This window comes from Pecten maximus, chromosome 9 (genome assembly GCF_902652985.1).
Source record: "Pecten maximus chromosome 9, xPecMax1.1, whole genome shotgun sequence".
Lineage (NCBI taxonomy): Eukaryota > Metazoa > Mollusca > Bivalvia > Pectinida > Pectinidae > Pecten > Pecten maximus.
The window spans coordinates 37,826,804-37,849,229 of record NC_047023.1 but is presented as its reverse complement, the minus strand read 5'-3'; the positions used below and the strand labels follow the sequence as shown (position 1 = coordinate 37,849,229).

The 22,426-nt window shown below is 38.1% G+C and overlaps 1 protein-coding gene across 5 annotated transcripts in view; it reads right to left on the bottom strand.

The window, feature by feature from the left end:
- LOC117334222 (multiple C2 and transmembrane domain-containing protein 1-like) overlaps window positions 1-22,426 on the bottom strand; it is a 205,417-nt gene that overhangs the window by 78,800 nt on the left and 104,191 nt on the right. For 2 of the 5 annotated variants that reach the window (XM_033893708.1, XM_033893710.1), the window contains exon 1: window positions 1,709-2,676. The exons of the other annotated variants lie outside the window; for them this stretch is intronic. In XM_033893708.1, coding sequence (XP_033749599.1) covers window positions 1,709-2,506 — 798 coding nt within the window. In that variant the 5' untranslated portion in view covers window positions 2,507-2,676. Of the gene's footprint in view, window positions 1-1,708; window positions 2,677-22,426 lie in introns of those variants that run through there. 5 annotated transcript variants of the gene reach the window in all.

The window sequence follows — 22,426 nt, the reverse complement described above, 5'->3', positions numbered from 1 at the left end:
AAAATCATCCACTTCAGGATTGATATACATTTACACAAATATATAAATAAACTTTATAATCGACCACTTTATGTCCTTTCCGAAAAGACAAAAAAAGAAAAAAATGTCCATGCAGCAAATTACAATGTACAGATATTAAACTATTATTTAGTGTGATAATAACTTGAAGAGAATTACTTAATTGGACTAATAACTTGATGAGAAATACTTAATTGGACTAATAACTTGATGAGAAATACTTAATTGGACTTAACTTGATGAGAAATACTTAATTGGACTTAACTTGATGAGAAATACTTAATTGGACTTAACTTGTGGACTTAACTTGATAAGAAATACTTAATTGGACTAATAACTTGATGAGAAATACTTAATTGGACTTAACTTGATGAGAAATACTTAATTGGACTTAACTTGATGAGAAATACTTAATTGGACTAATAACTTGATGTACAAGTATAATCAATGACAAGTAGGATATCATCATCTATAATACCAGCAAGGTACATGTATCTTAGATTTTATAATTCAACTATTTGTTTTTATATAAGTAAAATTAAAATTTCTGATAAATTGATCATCCATTATTTGCGGAACATTATGAAATAAAAATATACTTTTTTTTTTCAAAAAATATAAAAGCATATATGGTGGATTTTAGAAGTCACTAATCTAGTTACACATTCAAAACACTGCACTGGGCCAATCTGTAGACATTTTAGAGACACCAGACATTTCTCGCATGGGATGTATATGTGTATAAGAATGGCTTTTTAAATGTACACATACAATATTAATGTGTCCAACCATTTAGACAACAGTTTAAAGACAGATGACTCCTGTATAATTAGTACACATTTGTCTGTAGACATTCTACCTGTATATAAATTCAATATTTGAACAATAGCATTGTCCTGGCATACAGGTTGAATAAACTACAAATGTTATTCTGTCAAAATGTCAACAACGCCTGTAAAGGAAGCCTTTAATGTGGGTCAGGATATTAAACAGACAGATCTTTATAAAATACTGGCATGCTTTTCTCGGGAAATCAAACATGAAATTTTTGGAAACGTCCACATTGACAATTACATATAGATAAATGTACTCATTTGTACATTTGCAATTGTCCATGTTTTCAATATATACAGTCATATGTAGTCTCTCACAAGGTACACTAAGTTTACATATCTTAAATTCATGCTAAAGAGCAGGATATTACATAATCACTTTATCATATGTGTATACATACACACAATTTCACACTTACAAAAACAAAGTCTCTAAAGCAGATTATCATTTACGTATACATAAATACACACAATGTCACAACTTCAAAAACAAAGTCTCTAAAGCAGATAATCATTTACGTATACATAAATACACACAATGTCACAACTTCAAAAACAAAGTCTCTAAAGCAGATTATCATTTACGTATACATAAATACCAGGTATACATAATGTAGCATGCAACGTGATCTGTAGTACATGAACATTTATCAGGTGTGTTTGATTTTCATCAGATCAAATATTACAAGAATGTAAAATCTTCAGAATTTTTTTTTTTTCCCATATGATGGTTTTACACTGCAGCGAAAACCAAGCCTAATCCTGGTGTTAAGGTGTGTAATGGTAGCTGGCTTATTGATTTTTATAAAATATCTAATGAGTACACCTTTTAACATGTATAAATGGTAATACTGTACCTGGAAGTCTGACCTGTCCCCCGGTAAATAATTAATCCTGCTAGTGACACAAATGGCCGAATCATCATCAAGGGTGTCTGACCGGCTATCAAAATCTGAATGGTCAGAATCCTGAGTGGACAGAGACAAATCACTTTGGCCTTGGAGTTGATGGTAGCGTTTTGGACTCATGGTGGGGAGACTTCTTGTCTCAAGGGTTGTATCCCCTCCCCGCAATAAGTACTGGTCAGAAGCACACCTGTCCATAGGAAGTTCATGTAGAGTTGTACGCCGATACTCTTTTGTATCAGGTACTGTGCCTGTTAGGTTCACCATCGAATTGGCATGTCCAAAGTTAAATGCTGACGTCATTGTCAAGGATTGACCAGATACAACGATCAGTTCTTCTTCTGACCTGCTCATCTTTCTTGTACTTAAATCACTTTTAGAACCAAATGACTTCTTCACCTGCTGTCCAAGTCGTCTGTACCATTTCTTTTTCTTTTTCTCGTGACGTGACATAATAGCTGAAGCAGATGACAGAATGGGTTCACCATCGGAGGATGAAGTGGACATGATGGGGGTACTGGTCAGGTACACACCTTGGGTAGATGACCTTGACCTGTGGTCTGGGGAGGGTCCAGGTGAATGTCCAGGTGATTGCCCAGGAGATGGATTAGGGGAGTAGCTTAACACGACCTCTGTTATCTCATTGAAAGGTGACGGCTCCTGGAGGCTTCCAACTTCTGCTATTGTACATGATGTCGTCTGCTCATGGTGATATGATGCAGCAGAGATGGGGACACGCTTTCCTGACATCCTGTCGGTTTCCTTTTTACAACTGTGTCACACACGCATAAAGATCATACAGCCATGGCAGGTCATCCTGGTGAATGGCATTCCTCAGCACAAATGAGGTGTATAAGATGGAGGCTATAGAAAGGTAGTAATGTAAACAAACAGGTCTCTAGTGTTGGTAGTGATGAGTACATGTCTGAAACAGTTCATCGTCATTGTATTGTAGATGGAGTCTCCCCATTTCACCACCATCATACGACCACTAACTACTTACAGTAATTGGAAATCTCACAGAATTTACTAGGTTGGAATTTCATTATCTTGATAGGTATGGATTTGTATGCAAGAAGCTGTGTTACCCTCAGGCAATGCAAGGTTGACGAGGACAATTTTTTATGTGACATCACATCTTCCATTACATCACGTTAACAGAGATAGAGTTCACAGGAAGAGAAGATTTGGAGAAATCCGTTACAAAGGGTTTAAATCCACAACTTCCACAGCCTTTAATTATCGATAAAAAAGTCACCATACAGTAAATTTACCAAATTGTAAGTAAAATCAATACGATGAATCCACCGTTTCCAAAACTGCATCACCACCGGAGGTAAAAAATAATGTGTTAGTAATCTTGTCTAAAAGTGCATATCAGTATTTTTAAGTATAACAAAAGTTCAGATATGTAATATGAGTGTGGTTCTCACTGGATCGGCCTAGAATGATGTGTGATATTCCACAGGAACAGTGGAAAGCCTAGTCTGTAACATCCTGTACTGTAGACATGGACGGGGCCCAATCAATGCCACACCAAGCACTCTGCTCTATAAGTTACATCCAGTCAAAGTTAAATGGTTGTGGTCTGGTAACAGCACAGTACCCCACACTTCCTCTGATCCAGATACATCCCTACACTACTTGGTCCTGTAACACTGCCACCAGTGCTGGAAAATGAATCTCTGATACGGTGCATAGATCCAGTCAATTATCAATGAAGTGGAATTCATCAGGACGAACACCATGGCATCACAGTCACAACAAAAACACTCTCACTATAGTTCAGGTAAATCATCTCATGATGTTTCCGCATCTCTGGTTCAAACAGATTCACCAAGCAGAAGCTACCTTCGTCTTTGTCGGTTCGGAATTCATATAACTAGATCAATAAGAAACCTTCAGGACAATGATACGTAATAATTCCCCCTTGTATCCAACCTTTGTCGACTTAATGTCTAAAGTGTAGCGTGATCCGAGGCTAAGTATAACGACTACCCCCCTTGTACCATATCAATAATCTACTCCATCGTCCACCACTCGCAGCCAGAGTCACGATCCGTGTATGGTATGTTTTTGTTGTCGGGATATGACAGCTAAAGGGAAAACCAATTTTTTTTAGAAACTTTTCAGAAACAGGTCACATGGCTGCTAACCTAATCAGTCATCAGCTATTTCTATAAACCACTAACTCCTAGGACAGCTACTAATTGGGCACAAATCCGATTATTACTGAAACTGGAATGAATTTTGATGTTTTATACGTAATCAACATTAACAGATGCAGGTGATGATGATTCTATGGCACAATACAACACTTTGATTCAGGCATGTTTTGAATGTGAAGAATGAAAACATCACATTGGTTATCCAAATATAGCCTCTATATATAACAGACGTATGAGATCAGTAACATTCACCAGTACACTGAGTGTAATGTAGGAGACATGTTAAGGCTGATTGGAGCCACTAGGGGACAATGTAAACAACCAAATTCATCAATGTAACACATTGTTAATCAGACCTATCAATTCCAATTCACTGAGTCATTTCAGCATGATTTAATTCTCATTTTTTTTTTATAATATAACTTCTTACCATCTCATTATGATACAGTAAGGAAAAACTCCATTTAGAGAGATGAATTTCATCAAATACCTTCAAACTTTTAAGAATCTAAATGACCTTGAAACATTGTAATGACCTTAACCTTATATAATAAGGATATATACAGATCTAACAGAGTTGTGAGACCTGTGACCAGTGTTGTGAGACCTGTGACCAGTGTTGTGTCTCAGACCTGTGACCAGTGTTGTGAGACCTGTGACCAGTGTTGTGAGACCTGTGACCAGTGTTGTGAGACCTGTGACCTGTGTTGTGAGACCTGTGACCAGTGCTGTGAGACCTGTGACCAGTGTTGTGTCTCAGACCTGTGACAAGTGTTGTGAGACCTGTGACCAGTGTTGTGAGACCTGTGACCAGTGTTGTGAGACCTGTGACCAGTGTTATGAGACCTGTGACCAGTGTTGTGAGATCTGTGACCAGTGTTGTGAGACCTGTGACCAGTGTTGTGAGATCTGTGACCAGTGTTGTGTCTCAGACCTGTGACCAGTGTTGTGAGACCTGTGACCAGGGTTGTGAGACCTGTGACCAGTGTTGTGAGACCTGTGACCAGTGTTGTGTCTCAGACCTGTGACCAGTGTTGTGAGACCTGTGACCAGTGTTGTGAGACCTGTGACCTGTGACCAGTGTTGTGAGACCTGTGACCAGTGTTGTGAGACCTGTGACCAGTGTTGTGAGATCTGTGACCAGTGTTGTGAGACCTGTGACCAGGGTTGTGAGACCTGTGACCAGGGTTGTGAGACCTGTGACCAGTGTTGTGAGTCCTGTGACCAGTGTTGTGAGACCTGTGACCAGTGGTGTAAGACCTGTGATCATGACCTCTAGGGTACCAGTGTAAAATATTGAGTTAACTGTAACATATATCATGTTGACCAGTTGTTTCTGAGTGTCATGATGACCTTGACCTTGGATTATCATGTTGACCAGTTGTCAATAACATTCTGTGTGTCATGATGACCTTGACCTTGGATGTCTCATGTTGACCAGTACATGACTATGACTTTGTGTCATGATGACCCAACCTTTAATGTATCACGTTGACCAGCTGTCTTTTTGTGTCACAATTACCTTGACCTTTGATCTATCATGCTGACCAGTAGTACTTTGGTATGTCACAATTTCCTTGACCTTTATCTATCATGCTGACCAGTAGTACTTTGGTATGTCACGATTTACCTTGACCTTTATCTATCATGCTGACCAGTAGTCCTTTGGTGTGTCACAATTACCTTGACCTTTCATTTATCTTGACGAACTTGACTTTGATACTGCGATTAATACACACATACAAATACACAACTTCATGCCATAACTAAGATGTGTTAAGAAATTATGGTAAATGCAGGGTTTGATCTTGACATCTTTGCCTGAGCTTGACCTATATATCATGGATCTGTTATCAGACAATTTGTCTATTAATGACATAATAGTTTGTATGTTTTTTGAAATCTATCAAATAGCAACCAAAATATGAGTTCAATCTGCTATCATTAAACATGAAGATAGTACAATCACATCCTCCTTCAAATCTTTGTACACTTCCAAGTCATTATGGCTGATAAAGGTCTCAATACAATCTTCAGCTTTACATAGGTCTGTCAGTGTTTAACAGTACCAGCACTCTTTTGGCATGATATGCAAGTTGTTTACCATAAGTGGCCTCCGTGGACCTATATAGCTCCAATAGCTCTGTCTGATAGGTTACAAGTTTGGCTGATTTTTAATGATAGAGATTCTTTTTCACATACTTGCAACTCCATCTATTGCCTGATGCTGTCCAGAACCACTACAAACTGTCATGTGGACCCTTACTAACTCTCTAAAGTGGCTACGCATGTTCACAAATTTACACAATAAAAACATTATTAGTCTCATGTGCATGTACATGCCATTACTAAGATGGTACAGGTGAGGTGTGCGTGGCAGAACGCCATCCGACAACTCATACTGGGGTTCCGCTGTAAATATTGAATGGAATCTGTAATGGATTGGGGGGTGGGGTGGGGTTAGGGGGTAGGGGGAGGGGAGGGGAGGGAGACACTGGGGATGAGGATTTGGGGGAAAGAGTGGTTTGTATTTCTTCTTTAATACCAAAGGAATGACCAAGTGGGGATGGGAGAGGAAACAGGCTTTACAACAACAGGTGCAACAATGGCCAAGTCATAGTCAACATTAAGAGTATATATAGAAAATCAAGTCTATATTAAGACACCAAACGTAACTCATCACATAAAACATCATCACACAATACCATGATTTCTAAATAGATTCTAATAACAATTTTTCATGGTAGATTGCCATGGGCATTCAATGTAATGAGAGGGATGAGCTTATCCATGAATATGGCAATATGCAGTGAATACACAACCACATGGGCAAAAAATGTACCAAGTCAAATACGGTACATAATTTGTAGAGTTTTATGTTTGTGGAAATATTTCCTGATATGAGTTTTTGACCAGACTTTTCAGCAAACATATTTTACAGACATGAAAAAAAGTAAATGTACTTATAAACTACAGGAGGTAGCCATGCACAATTCTCTGTATCTTGGCACAGAAAGTTTACAGTCAAATATTTAACACATACTTAAGAGTTATCCTAAACATTTACTTGGCACCATTACAGCTTTTAAATCTTTTGACAAAAAATAACAAATTTCCTCCAGGTGTTGTACATTGTATGTATTTCACCAATATTCTCCTAAAAACAGACCATATACACACAAATTTGACTGCATACTTGTCATAGAAAACAATACAAAAAAAAAAATTTGTTTGTGAAAACAATATTAAAAAAATTCCAATAAATAATCGTAATTTAGTGGAGTGTCTTTACAATGAAAAACTTAAGAATTGTATGCTTTCAAAACCAGCAATATGTTTTTATTATGTTTTTATTTTTCTCACAATGCAGAAAGTATGATCTTACTTTGCATTTGATGGTAATCAGAAATGTAGGAATAATTACTGACCTGGTGGGGATAACTCTGTTACCATTAACAACATCCCAAGTAAGGTACATGGTCTATACACCATGGCCTAACTCTGTTACCATTAACAACACCCCAAGGAAGGTACATGGTCTATACACCAAGGCCTAACTCTGTTACCATTAACAACAAGGAAGGTACATGGTCTATACACCATGGCCTAACTCTGTTACCATTAACAACAAGGAAGGTACATGGTCTATACACCATGGCCTAACTCTGTTACCATTAACAACAAGGAAGGTACATGGTCTATACACCATGGCCTAACTCTGTTACCATTAACAACAAGGAAGGTACATGGTCTATACACCATGGCCTAACTCTGTTACTATTAACAACAAGGAAGGTACATGGTCTATACACCATGGCCTAACTCTGTTACCATTAACAACATCCCAAGGAAGGTACATGGTCTATACACCATGGCCTAACTCTGTTACCATTAACAACAAGGAAGGTACATGGTCTATACACCATGGCCTAACTCTGTTACCATTAACAACATCCCAAGGAAGGTACATGGTCTATACACCATGGCCTAACTCTGTTACCATTAACAACATCCCAAGGAAGGTACATGGTCTATACACCATGGCCTAACTCTGTTACCATTAACAACAAGGAAGGTACATGGTCTATACACCATGGCCTAACTCTGTTACCATTAACAACATCCCAAGTAAGGTACATGGTCTATACACCATGGCCTAACTCTGTTACCAGTAACAACATCCCAAGGAAGGTACATGGTCTATACACCATGGCCTAACTCTGTTACCATTAACAACAAGGAAGGTACATGGTCTATACACCATGGCCTAACTCTGTTACCATTAACAACATCCCAAGTAAGGTACATGGTCTATACACCATGGCCTAACTCTGTTACCAGTAACAACATCCCAAGGAAGGTACATGGTCTATACACCATGGCCTAACTCTGTTACCATTAACAACAAGGAAGGTACATGGTCTATACACCATGGCCTAACTCTGTTACTATTAACAACAAGGAAGGTACATGGTCTATACACCATGGCCTAACTCTGTTACCATTAACAACATCCCAAGGAAGGTACATGGTCTATACACCATGGCCTAACTCTGTTACTATTAACAACAAGGAAGGTACATGGTCTATACACCATGGCCTAACTCTGTTACCAGTAACAACATCCCAAGTAAGGTACATGGTCTATACACCATGGCCTAACTCTGTTACCATTAACAACATCCCAAGGAAGGTACACGGTCTATACACCAAGGCCTAACTCTGTTACCAATAACAACAAGGAAGGTACATGGTCTATACACCATGGCCTAACTCTGTTACCATTAACAACAAGGAAGGTACATGGTCTATACACCATGGCCTAACTCTGTTACCATTAACAACATCCCAAGGAAGGTACACGGTCTATACACCATGGCCTAACTCTGTTACCAATAACAACAAGGAAGGTACATGGTCTATACACCATGGCCTAACTCTGTTACCATTAACAACAAGGAAGGTACACGGTCTATACACCATGGCCTAACTCTGTTACCATTAACAACATCCCAAGGAAGGTACACGGTCTATACACCATGGCCTAACTCTGTTACCAATAACAACAAGGAAGGTACATGGTCTATACACCATGGCCTAACTCTGTTACCATTAACAACAAGGAAGGTACATTGTCTATACACCATGGCCTAACTCTGTTACCATTAACAACATCCCAAGGAAGGTACATGGTCTATACACCATGGCCTAACTCTGTTACCATTAACAACAAGGAAGGTACATGGTCTATACACCATGGCCTAACTCTGTTACCATTAACAACAAGGAAGGTACACGGTCTATACACCATGGCCTAACTCTGTTACTATTAACAACAAGGAAGGTACATGGTCTATACACCATGGCCTAACTCTGTTACCATTAACAACATCCCAAGGAAGGTACATGGTCTATACACCATGGCCTAACTCTGTTACCATTAACAACAAGGAAGGTACATGGTCTATACACCATGGCCTAACTCTGTTACCATTAACAACATCCCAAAGAAGGTACATGGTCTATACACCATGGCCTAACTCTGTTACCATTAACAACACCCCAAGGAAGGTACATGGTCTATACACCATGGCCTAACTCTGTTACCATTAACAACATCCCAAGGAAGGTACATGGTCTATACACCATGGCCTAACTCTGTTACCATTAACAACAAGGAAGGTACATGGTCTATACACCATGGCCTAACTCTGTTACCATTAACAACACCCCAAGGAAGGTACATGGTCTATACACCATGGCCTAACTCTGTTACCAGTAACAACATCCCAAGGAAGGTACACGGTCTATACACCATGGCCTAACTCTGTTACCAATAACAACAAGGAAGGTACATGGTCTATACACCATGGCCTAACTCTGTTACCATTAACAACATCCCAAGGAAGGTACATGGTCTATACACCATGACCTAACTCTGTTACCATTAACAACAAGGAAGGTACATGGTCTATACACCATGGCCTAACTCTGTTACCATTAACAACAAGGAAGGTACATGGTCTATACACCATGGCCTAACTCTGTTACCATTAACAACAAGGAAGGTACATGGTCTATACACCATGGCCTAACTCTGTTACTATTAACAACATCCCAAGGAAGGTACATGGTCTATACACCATGGCCTAACTCTGTTACTATTAACAACAAGGAAGGTACATGGTCTATACACCATGGCCTAACTCTGTTACTATTAACAACAAGGAAGGTACATGGTCTATACACCATGGCCTAACTCTGTTACCATTAACAACAAGGAAGGTACATGGTCTATACACCATGACCTAACTCTGTTACTATTAACAACAAGGAAGGTACATGGTCTATACACCATGGCCTAACTCTGTTACTATTAACAACAAGGAAGGTACATGGTCTATACACCATGGCCTAACTCTGTTACTATTAACAACAAGGAAGGTACATGGTCTATACACCATGGCCTAACTCTGTTACCATTAACAACAAGGAAGGTACATGGTCTATACACCATGGCCTAACTCTGTTACCATTAACAACAAGGAAGGTACATGGTCTATACACCATGGCCTAACTCTGTTACTATTAACAACAAGGAAGGTACATGGTCTATACACCATGGCCTAACTCTGTTACCAATAACAACAAGGAAGGTACATGGTCTATACACCATGGCCTAACTCTGTTACCATTAACAACACCCCAAGGAAGGTACATGGTCTATACACCATGGCCTAACTCTGTTACCAATAACAACAAGGAAGGTACATGGTCTATACACCATGGCCTAACTCTGTTACCATTAACAACACCCCAAGGAAGGTACATGGTCTATACACCATGGCCTAACTCTGTTACCAATAACAACAAGGAAGGTACATGGTCTATACACCATGGCCTAACTCTGTTACCATTAACAACAAGGAAGGTACACGGTCTATACACCATGGCCTAACTCTGTTACCATTAACAACATCCCAAGGAAGGTACATGGTCTATACACCATGGCCTAACTCTGTTACCATTAACAACATCCCAAGGAAGGTACATGGTCTATACACCATGGCCTAGCTCTGTTACCATTAACAACAAGGAAGGTACACGGTCTATACACCATGGCCTAACTCTGTTACCATTAACAACATCCCAAAGAAGGTACATGGTCTATACACCATGGCCTAACTCTGTTACCAGTAACAACATCCCAAGTAAGGTACATGGTCTATACACCATGGCCTAACTCTGTTACCATTAACAACATCCCAAGGAAGGTACATGGTCTATACACCAAGGCCTAACTCTGTTACCATTAACAACAAGGAAGGTACATGGTCTATACACCATGGCCTAACTCTGTTACCATTAACAACATCCCAAGGAAGGTACATGGTCTATACACCATGGCCTAACTCTGTTACCATTAACAACATCCCAAGGAAGGTACATGGTCTATACACCATGGCCTAACATGCTGAACAATGTCTTGATGTCACGTATGTCACAGCTTCCCCAGCAAACGTTACACAATATTGCACAATGGCACAATATGGTGTGTTTGCCTGTAAAACCACATGCCTGCCTGGAAATACTTGTTGCTCTTTTATGTAGAATTTTATTACAATGTACCATATTTATCTTCAAATAAGCCCCTTCCCCATGTGTTGAGGTTTATGTATTAATATTGGGGGAAGGATTATTTGCGAAACGCATTTAGCTTACTATTCAAAAATTGAAGATTCTGCAAAAATGAAGAAGGGAGCTGGCTTATTGCTTATTTACAGCCAGGATTTTACTTGCAGATAAACATGAAAGGTTTATTTTGAAAGGACATATTCCTTATAGAAAGTACAAATAATCAAAATGAACAGCTGGATTTTGACCATAGTACTGTCTCTATCCCATGTTAAGAAATACCATTAATTGTGTCTTAATTAATGGTTGGTTGATATAAGCTAAATATCAAGTAAATTAATGTTCAGTTAATTCTCAATTCTCTTTGATGTTTTACAGAAACTTAAGTACAAAGAGCTCCAATAACCATGATTATTGTACATACACAGCCTTTTAGAACACTGTAAATGCTGTTACAGAACTTGTATAGATAGCTCAGTTATAATAAGATTACCCTGTCACTAATGAGATTATGTTGATTACCATCACACCAGCAGCGCCAATATTCCTGCAGGGAGGGTGTTAATTTTATAAATTCAACTCTACTGATCTGTTTTTAGATGCAGAGAATATCTTGATAAGGTTGGAGAGTAAATCGTACCCCTACCACGAGAAATCATCACCCATATATAGCCCACACAGAGACCATCATTCCTCTTGCATCACCAGAGTTCTGATCAAATGAGAGATGTTAAATTAAATCATCGACAGAGACATCAGTCTGGGGTCACGAAGTTTATCTCTAAATAACAGTTTGTATGAGACAAAATTTAGACACCAGTCCCACATGTGGTACCAGAACAGTCCACACATGCTGGTGGGCAATACACTATATCTACAATACTGTACATATTAATGAAACATATTCAATATTATAATTGTATTTATAGTTAAATGACTACAAATGTCATTGAACAAGGCAATTCAACATTAATAAATATACATTTCCTTCACAATCATGATGATCCTTTAGATGAAACTGCCATTTTGTCAATGGTGCAGTCACCAAGGCTACAGTTGTAACTTCATAATCTTCAATGAATGTCTTTAGTCATTTGAATGTCAGAATATGTATTCTGAGTCAGATTAGACAGGATATCAGCTACCGTAACATTTTTTAAAATTAAGCATCAGTCTTGCACCCAAAAAATCAACTGAAATGGCAGAAAAAAGAATTATACGAGTATAATGTGTGCATCAAAAGTATGAATACAGTGTCTGAAATTTTGTGTCTGAAACTTGCCAGCTTCAACCAATAAAACAAGAGGCCCACTGGCCCTATATCACTCGCCTGGCATTATATGGCATTAATCCGAGAAGCCCTCTACCCCGTATGCTATACAAGCCCAATGTCAGGTCCCTGGACCACTTGGTTATTGACAAGTTGTTAATTTCATTTATTGATTTTTTTTGTGCATATTTGATACCTGGGACCTTGAATAAAGATCAAGGTCATTCATTCGAAGAAACTTGGTAGATCTTTACCCCAGCATGCTACAAGCCCCAAATCAGGTTTCTGGGCCTCTTGTTCTTGAGAAGAAGTTGTTTAAAGATTTCAATGTCATTCATTTGAAAAAATTTTGGTAGCCCTTCACACCAGCATGCTATCAGGTCTCTGGTCCTCTTCGTTACAGAAAAGAAGTTGTTTAAAGGAAAATGTTGACACTGGATAGTCAAACCATTTCGTTGAAAGTGGGCAGAAAAAATCTGGATGAGCATTGTACTAAGGTAATCTATGCACCCCAAACTATTAGAGAAATTTTCAGCCAAAACCAGTATGTAAATTACAAAGGTTTTTACAGTACTCATGTTCATATTGGAGAGGATGTCAGAATACTAAGGTTTCATATAAGAGAGGATAGCAAAACACATAGATCTTGTTTGATAGCAGCCATAAGAAATCAGGTTAAATATCATGGTCAGATAAGACTAAATGTCAGTATAGTCAGGGTCATATTAAACAGGTTTGATTTAAAGGAACTAAATTTCAGTATAGTCAGGGTCATATTAAACAGGTTTGATTTAAAGGAACTGAATTTCAGTATAGTCAGGGTCATATTAAACAGGTTTGATTTAAAGGAACTAAATTTCAGTATAGTCAGGGTCATATTAAACAGGTTTGATTTAAAGGAACTGAATTTCAGTATAGTCAGGGTCATATTAAACAGGTTTGATTTAAAGGAACTGAATTTCAGTATAGTCAGGGTCATATTAAACAGGTTTGATTTATAAGGAAGATATAGGAGTTTATCACAATAGTTATTGTCTCCTTTGGCAATAGGGCAATTCATTCAAGACAACTATCTCTGGCACAAGGATGTAAACTCTCAGGGAAAATGAAAAGTTGTGTCACGTACATTCATGGATGGAAAGTACAACAGACCTACAGTTATTATTGATCAAATTTCTGTAAAAGCCTATGGAATTATACCACTATACCTGTTCCTGGAAATCCATCTGTTATGTCACAATGGCCATATGATCACCTTCTGAGAGAGTTTCTGTTGAACAAGAACATCCGTTCTGAGCAATAAGCCATGTGTGTCCTCAGAGTTCTTCTGCCTAGAAAAGATCTTTGTCCCAGGACTTCTCCAGGCACAGAAATATCATATGTCCTTATAATTTCCCTGTCTACAAAGCTGAATTGGCCATTGAGACCTTGTCTAAAAAGTCACTTGACCAAGAAAATCTCCTGCTGAAAAAGACCATCTCCTTTCCTGTTTGAAACATCTTTTCCAGAAATGTAATGCTAGGCGTGAATGATTGCTTTCTTTTCCTGTGAAATTGGCTACCCAGAACACTTACTATTTCAATTATCGCGACACTGCACTAAAAGGTCATTTTGTCTTGGAAGAATAAAAATCTTTCCTAAAAAGTCACTTGAAAGATCCTCTATCTTAAAACAGGCCACTTGTCATTGAGAAATCCTACTCAACAGGTTTGTTGTCCCGAAAGTCCTTCAACCCAAAGAAATGTCCTGCCTAGAAATAGCCGAAATATAATCTGGACTAAAAAAAAGCTGCCTGGCATCTCAGGGGAAAAGAAGCTGTCTTTTGTGCAACAAAATGTTACAAGATTTCAACAATATGTGAAGATCACCACTGTGAAAGTCATTTAATGATAAACCTTCAAATTACAGGTCTGACAATATCAATTAACTGACAATTTTCAAATGAAGTGATATGAATCATATTTTTTTTTTTTTGGAGACAATATAACCTGAATGGTAGCGGCCCGACCCTTCTGTGGTAGTGTGATTTGATTTCAATAATTACCATATCCTTCCTTCCTCAATCCTTGATACACAATCAACAGCACAGTTGTCTCTATCCCCATGACCACAGAATATTGATAATTTTGGTCTTTTCCTTCCCCTTTCCTTCCTTAAACAAACAAATCAATTGTGACATTTTACCTCATAATTTCAAAACCAGTGATATCTGATAAAATATACTGGTCCCAAGAAATGTACTAATATCAAAATTATTGAATAAATTCATCTGTAATAATACTGTCATGATTTCATAAATAAATCACTTAAACAAGGGCCCGTTGGAGGGCCACAATATACGCCCGCCGCAATATTTGACACTTGGAAGGGGGTAGTTTCACAGGTTGTAATGCTTTAAAATGAAGTATCATTGTTGGAAAGTTGAAAGGAGATATTGATACACATAATGGTGTGTAGTTGAAACCGAAGGGCAACTTTAAATGATGAGATGTATATATGTTGCAAATATGGGAAACCTTGGTTTAGACACAACAACACAAAAATTAGTTCACATGTTTATATACAGAATATACAGAGCCTGGGTCGGGCAGTATTGAAGTTATGGTCCGGATAAATAAAATCATCAAAGGGCAATAACTCCGCTAATAAGGGGGTATGGCACATAATTTTGGTATGTGACACTCCGGCTCATCTAGATGTATGTATATTTGTGTTAAGTATGGAGAGCTCAACACCATATGTGCCCGAAGTAAAATCATCAAAGGGGAATAACTCCACAAATAAGGGGGTAAGGGGCATGATTTTGGTATGCGACACTCCGGCTCATCAAGATGTATATTTGTGTCAAGTATGGAGAGCCTGGGTCAAGTAGTACTGGAGTTATGGTCTGGACAAGTAAAATCATCAAAGGGTAATAACTCCGCAAATACAGGGGTAAGGGGCATTATTTTGGTATGCGACACTCCGGCTCATCAAGATGTATATTTGTGTTTGGAGAGCCTGGGTCGAGTAGTATTGGAGTTATGGCCCGCCCGCCTCTGACATATTTAGAGGTATGTATCAGTGACTATCTGGGGTAGGAATTCTGACATATTTAGAGGTATGTATCAGTGACTATCTGGGGTAGGAATTCTGACATATTTAGAGGTATGTATCAGTGACTATCTGGGGTAGGAATTCTGACATATTTAGAGGTATGTATCAGTGACTATCTGAGGTAGGAATTCTGACATATTTAGAGCTATGTATCAGTGCCTATCTGGGGTAGGAATTCTGACATATTTAGAGGTTATCAGTGACTATCTGGGGTAGGAATTCTGACATATTAAGAGGTATGTATCAGTGCCTATCTGGGGTAGGAATTCTGACATATTAAGAGGTATGTGTCAGTGCCTATCTGGGGTAGGAATTCTGACATATTTAGGGGTATGTATCAGTGTCTATCTGGGGTAGGAATTCTGACATATTTAGAGGTATGTATCAGTGCTTATCTGGGGTAGGAATTCTGACATATTTAGGGGTATGTATCAGTGTCTATCTGGGGTAGGAATTCTGACATATTTAGAGGTATGTATCAGTGACTATCTGGGGTAGGAATTCTGACATATTTAGAGGTATGTATCAGTGCCTGTCTGGGGTAGGAATTCTGACATATTTAGAGGTATGTATCAGTGACTATCTGGGGTAGGAATTCTGACATATTTAGGGGTATGTATCAGTGTCTATCTGGGGTAGGAATTCTGACATATTTAGAGGTATGTATCAGTGCCTATCTGGGGTAGGAATTCTGACATATTTAGAGGTATGTATCAGTGACTATCTGGGGTAGGAATTCTGACATATTTAGAGGTATGTATCAGTGTCTGTCTGGGGTAGGAATTCTGACATATTTAGGGGTATGTATCAGTGCCTATCTGGGGTAGGAATTCTGACATATTTAGAGGTATGTATCAGTGACTATCTGGGGTAGGAATTCTGACATATTTAGAGGTATGTATCAGTGCCTATCTGGGGTAGGAATTCTGACGTATTTAGAGGTATGTATCAGTGTCTATCTGGGGTAGGAATTCTGACGTATTTAGAGGTATGTATCAGTGACTATCTGGGGTAGGAATTCTGACGTATTTAGAGGTATGTATCAGTGTCTATCTGGGGTAGGAATTCTGACGTATTTAGAGGTATGTATCAGTGTCTATCTGGGGTAGGAATTCTGACATATTTAGAGCTATGTATCAGTGCCTATCTGGGGTAGGAATTCTGACATATTTAGAGGTATGTATCAGTGTCTGTCTGGGGTAGGAATTCTGACATATTTAGAGGTATGTATCAGTGCCTGTCTGGGGTAGGAATTCTGACATATTTAGAGGTTATCAGTGCCTATCTGGGGTAGGAATTCTGACGTATTTAGAGGTATGTATCAGTGCCTATCTGGGGTAGAAATTCTGACATATTTAGAGGTATATATCAGTGTCTATCTGGGGTAGGAATTCTGACATATTTAGGGGTATATATCAGTGCCTATCTGGGGTAGGAATTCTGACATATCTAGGGGTATTTATCAGTGTCTATCTGGGGTAGGAATTCTGACATATTTAGAGGTATGTATCAGTGACTATCTGGGGTAGGAATTCTGACATATTAAGAGGTTATCAGTTCATGTGTATAGTTGGAATTTTGACATTTAATGCTGTACTAAAGTAGATAATTATGTACTGACCTATTCATACCTCCACATACCAACTAGGTCACAATGACCTATTTACTTCTTCCACATGGAAAAGTGGGTCACATTGACAGACCTCATTATCCTCTCTACATAGAAATGAAGGTCATTATGATCAGCATACTTAATGTAAAATTGGGATCAAACATAGAGCACTTCTGGCAAAAATTAAAAAAAAAAAAAAGACTTGAAAATGCCTGTAAGACATAACTTCCCCTCTGCTACCACTTGACACCCACAGTTGGTGAGGATCACATTAGAAGTTCCTGAGATTAGCTAGTTACATTGCATTGGGACGGGAGGGGAGGGGAAGGGGACGGGACAGGACGGACATGGGTAACAGTATATGCCCCCCCCCCGCCCAATCCCCATTTCATAGTGGGGGCATAAAAATATAAAAATGAAAAACTTATGACATCAAGTGACACGTAAATACTACAGAAAAACAGGCAAATGTTACAACAAATAAGAAGTGTCTTAATCTATCTGAAAGACTGCGACAATTGTATAGCAAAACTATAAACCTGTAAGAACACAATTGTATAGCAAAACTATAAACCTGTAAGAATAAATACAATCATTCATCAAATTATGTAACAAAGAAATCTTCACAATTAGTGAACCATCTTCTTAACTCTTTCCATCAGTGTCAGGCGAGTAACTTCACACTGATAGAATTGGATTTGATATAATGGACACTGTTCTGAATCTATAAATCATACAGAGAGATATATATTGGCTAGTGATTTTTCCAGGTTTATATGTATCATGCCTAGACTTGGTATTACAACAGCTGGCTTCAAATTCCTACCTAAATAAACGTTCTATTTTAACAGCTGCTTTTGAATTTCTGCCGATCTACACATTTTATTTTAACAGCTGGTTTGAACATTTTTTCCAAACTCAAAGATAAGGATGAAATCATGCACCTATCTTCATGTTTTATCTCTTTATTATAAAAGTCCCCTTCCCCCCAATTTAATCTATATGTATATACCCCTCCATGTGTAGATACTAAAGTATGTTTAAAGCTTTCCCATGATCCACATCCACCCATCTGTCTTTCAATTACCAGCCCTATCAGCTGAATTAGGAGTTTGAGTTTTCATTACGTACATATGATAGTAGATGAACATCTAAGACCATTGCAGTTGCCCCCCTTTGTATAGGTAAACTATATAAATTACTAAACTGGCTACTTTACACTGCCTCATATACTGTACTACAAAACATTATGGCATGTGTTGTCAAAATTTCAAATCTTAGAAAATCACACTATCATTTACCTCCTTTTGACATATTAATTAAACAACATTTCCAAATGCTTGTTTCATGGTGATCTTATCGTATATTTTTTAAATTATACAAAAATTCCACAGAATTAACATTGCCCACTTTCCCCATTAACGACAGAGTAGCAAAACAACTTAAAATTAAAAAAGAAAACATTCAATTGAAAAAACATGTGCATAATAACTTACTGAATTAAGATTTGTGTGAAATTTCAAAATAGTTAGAAAATCACAAAAGCTTATAGGAGCAAGTTCTTGTCAATGCTCAAAATTAATTTATCAAATTAAAACTTAAGTGTCAAGGCCACTCCTCTAAGGAATCTTATTACTATTAAAAGCTTGTGGTTGTGTCAACGTTTTGCTGAAAGACGCAGAATCACTTTTTTAAAGTTCACTTGAATTGGCATACTATCATTCAGTTTAATTCTTAGATAGATTCTTGGTGTTTAAAATGTCTGTCATGTTTCTTGATAGATCACATTGCATATATAATATTCCAGTGAATTATTGTCCCAGAACATCTTGGTTTTTAAGTTTTTAAAGTCATGCATTTAATTAACTGGGTGGTCGGGTGGCACAGTGCCTTTCACCTAGGCGGCCGGGGTTCAATTCCCCGATCGGACGTGAAGAGGTATGGGGTCACATACCTGACCATGTTGGTTTTCCCCGGGTACTACGATTTCCTCCCACATTAAGACCCCTCGTGTGCTTCCATCCGGGCCAACAAGCGTGATTAATATAAGTTAATATAACTTGTTTCGCAAATGTTGTAAAATAAATAAAGTTTACAATTAACAGGGTTTTTTCTCTCCAAATATTAATTGATCTGTATCATGATTATATATTTGATCTTTTGCACAAACCAGTAAGCAAGCATAATAATTTGCGCAAAAAAATAATTTGGAATACTCAATGATTAAGCAGGTCATTTTCTATGATTTAAATGTTCTTGATATTTTCAAGCATGTAAAAGCTTGAATCAGATTACTTAACCATAAACAAATACTTGGCTGAAGGAGACTGTGCACATCTGTATTTCAGTTTCCTTCTGTATGGGCCTTACATGATGTACTTTAAAGTATATCCTAGTTATATTTTTAGTAAACGAGACCTTGATCTTGACCTTAAGGAAGTTTTTACACCCATTATGTGCATCAGCATTTCACATTGTATTATCATGCAAAATTTCCAAAAGTTTAAACTTCTGTACAGGGCCTTAGATGATACTTTTTGACAGTATATTATGGGTTGTATTTTTAGTAACCTTTCTCTTCTGTATTATTTAAACCTCTATTGCACATCTGCACATCAGTGTAACAACTTGTTAAGTTTCAATGAAAATCAGCACGAAAAACATTAAAGTCGAAAGTCTGGATGGTCAGTCAGATTGACAGATGATTGACAAACCTGAAGTATTTGGTTTATTTTGTTTAACGTCCCATTAACAGCTAAGGTCATTTAAGGACGGCCAAACCTGAAGTACACTCTGCCATGAAAGCCAATAAAACACATAATAACTAATACATTTATGACAGTATAATATGGAGCTTATACCTGTGAACACTTGATTTCTATCTAAAGTTAAAGTGACCTTGAGCTTTAACCTTCAATGCTTAAAAGTAATTGCAAGCAAGCACTTTCAGAAAGAAGCATTTTATGAAGAATCAGTTTGATTGACAAAACAGTAACCTTGACCTTTGAATTCTGGCACTGAAATGCAATTCTAAGCAAGCTCTGTAAGGAAGCACTGTATGAGATTTGAGTTACATTGATGCAAGGAAAGTTATTGCTGGAAATTGATTTTTTTTTATAGTTACAGTGACCTCCACCTTTGAACTTTGAAGCTGAAAAGCAATCCCAAGCAAGCACTTCCAATAAGAAAGCACTCTGTGAAATTTGAGGTGGATCGTTTTGAAGTATCAGTTTGATTGGTAAAAGCAAACTGAAGTTATTACATGGAAACTGCTTTTCTATATTTAGCAACAGTGACCTTGACCTTTGGCCTTTGAAACAGAAAAGCAATCTAAAGCAAGCATTTTCAATAAGAAAGCACTGTTTGAAGCTTTTGTTTGGCCAAAGGAAACTCAAGTTATTGCACAGAAATGAAAGTGTTGATGGACGGAGGAACACCCCAATAAGCAACATGATTCCCCCAAGAGTTCTGAATAAATTTATCCTCGCCGACGTCGGCAAGGATAGCTAAAAACATTTTACGCCCAAGGAAACAGCTTGTGTTCTGAATCTCTAACTTTGTCATAATTTAATTGTGCTGTATATACACTGTAAACTAGCCAAATTTCAGCAAATTTACTTTCAAAGAATTAAGCAGCCACAGCTTTTTAATATTGATGAAAATGACAAAGTCCAAACACAGGAATATGGTATTCTCATAGAATGGTCAGTTTGCTAGAGCAACAAATACTGTGTGTCAGGACTAGATGGACAACATCATATGTCCCTTCTCACCTTCCATGAAATAGGAAAGGTGTAAAAAAACTTCTGGTTGATTGAGTGTGAAATAACGACTGTTTTCATTCTACAAGCAACTGTTTGCAACAAAAAAAACAAAAAAACACAAACATTGGCATGCTGCAACCTGCAAGGGAAATATATTCCATGTATATATTTGTGTATGGATGTAATACCATGAAGAACTTAAGTCATCAATTGTATCACAGACCTTAAACAGGAAGAGCAGTACTGTTTAAACATTTAAAAAATTATCTACAAAATATATATGTATTCCTGCCCAAGCTCCAAAGCTGATATGACTTATGGTGTATATCAGTCTGTACATTAAATCCACCCAGACTGGAGACAGAAATACAAGGCTATATTTTGTGTGTGCATTGGTTGCCACATCTCCGCTGGGTGTTTTTCCTCTACTGTCTCTGAGTCACCACATCTCCGCTGGGTATTTTTCCTCTACTGTCTTTGAGTCACCACATCTCCACTGGGTATTTTTCCTCTACTGTCTCTGAGTCACCACACCTCCACTGGGTGTTTTTTCTCTACTGTCTCTGAGTCACAACATCTCCGCTGGGTGTTTTTCCTCTACTGTCTCAGAGTCGCCACATCTCCGCTGGGTGTTTTTCCTCTACTGTCTCTGAGTCGCCACATCTCCGCTGGGTGTTTTTCCTCTACTGTCTTTGAGTCACCACATCTCCACTGGGTGTTTTTCCTCTACTGTCTCTGAGTCAAGGCACCACGTCTCCGCTGGCTGTTTTTCCTCTACTGTCTCTGAGTCACCACACCCCACTGGGTGTTTTTCCTCTACTGTCTCTGAGTCGAGGCACCACATCTCCGCTGGCTGTTTTTCCTCTACTGACAAACTATATCCCTGGATATCTTGTGTCGGTCTATCCTTTACATAAAGTGAAAATACTCATAGATCAAAACTGACATTTTAAGTGCCAGTTAAACCCCATTCGTCTCTTTTCTGTAAGCCCTTTTATTCCCTATTGCATATGATTTTATGTGATCTGAAATTGCAACGGACAAGTTTGTTATGTCATCTCGTCAGCCGAAAGCATTGAACACAAATATTATCCCTGTGCACTGAAATCTTTCTGTCATATGCAC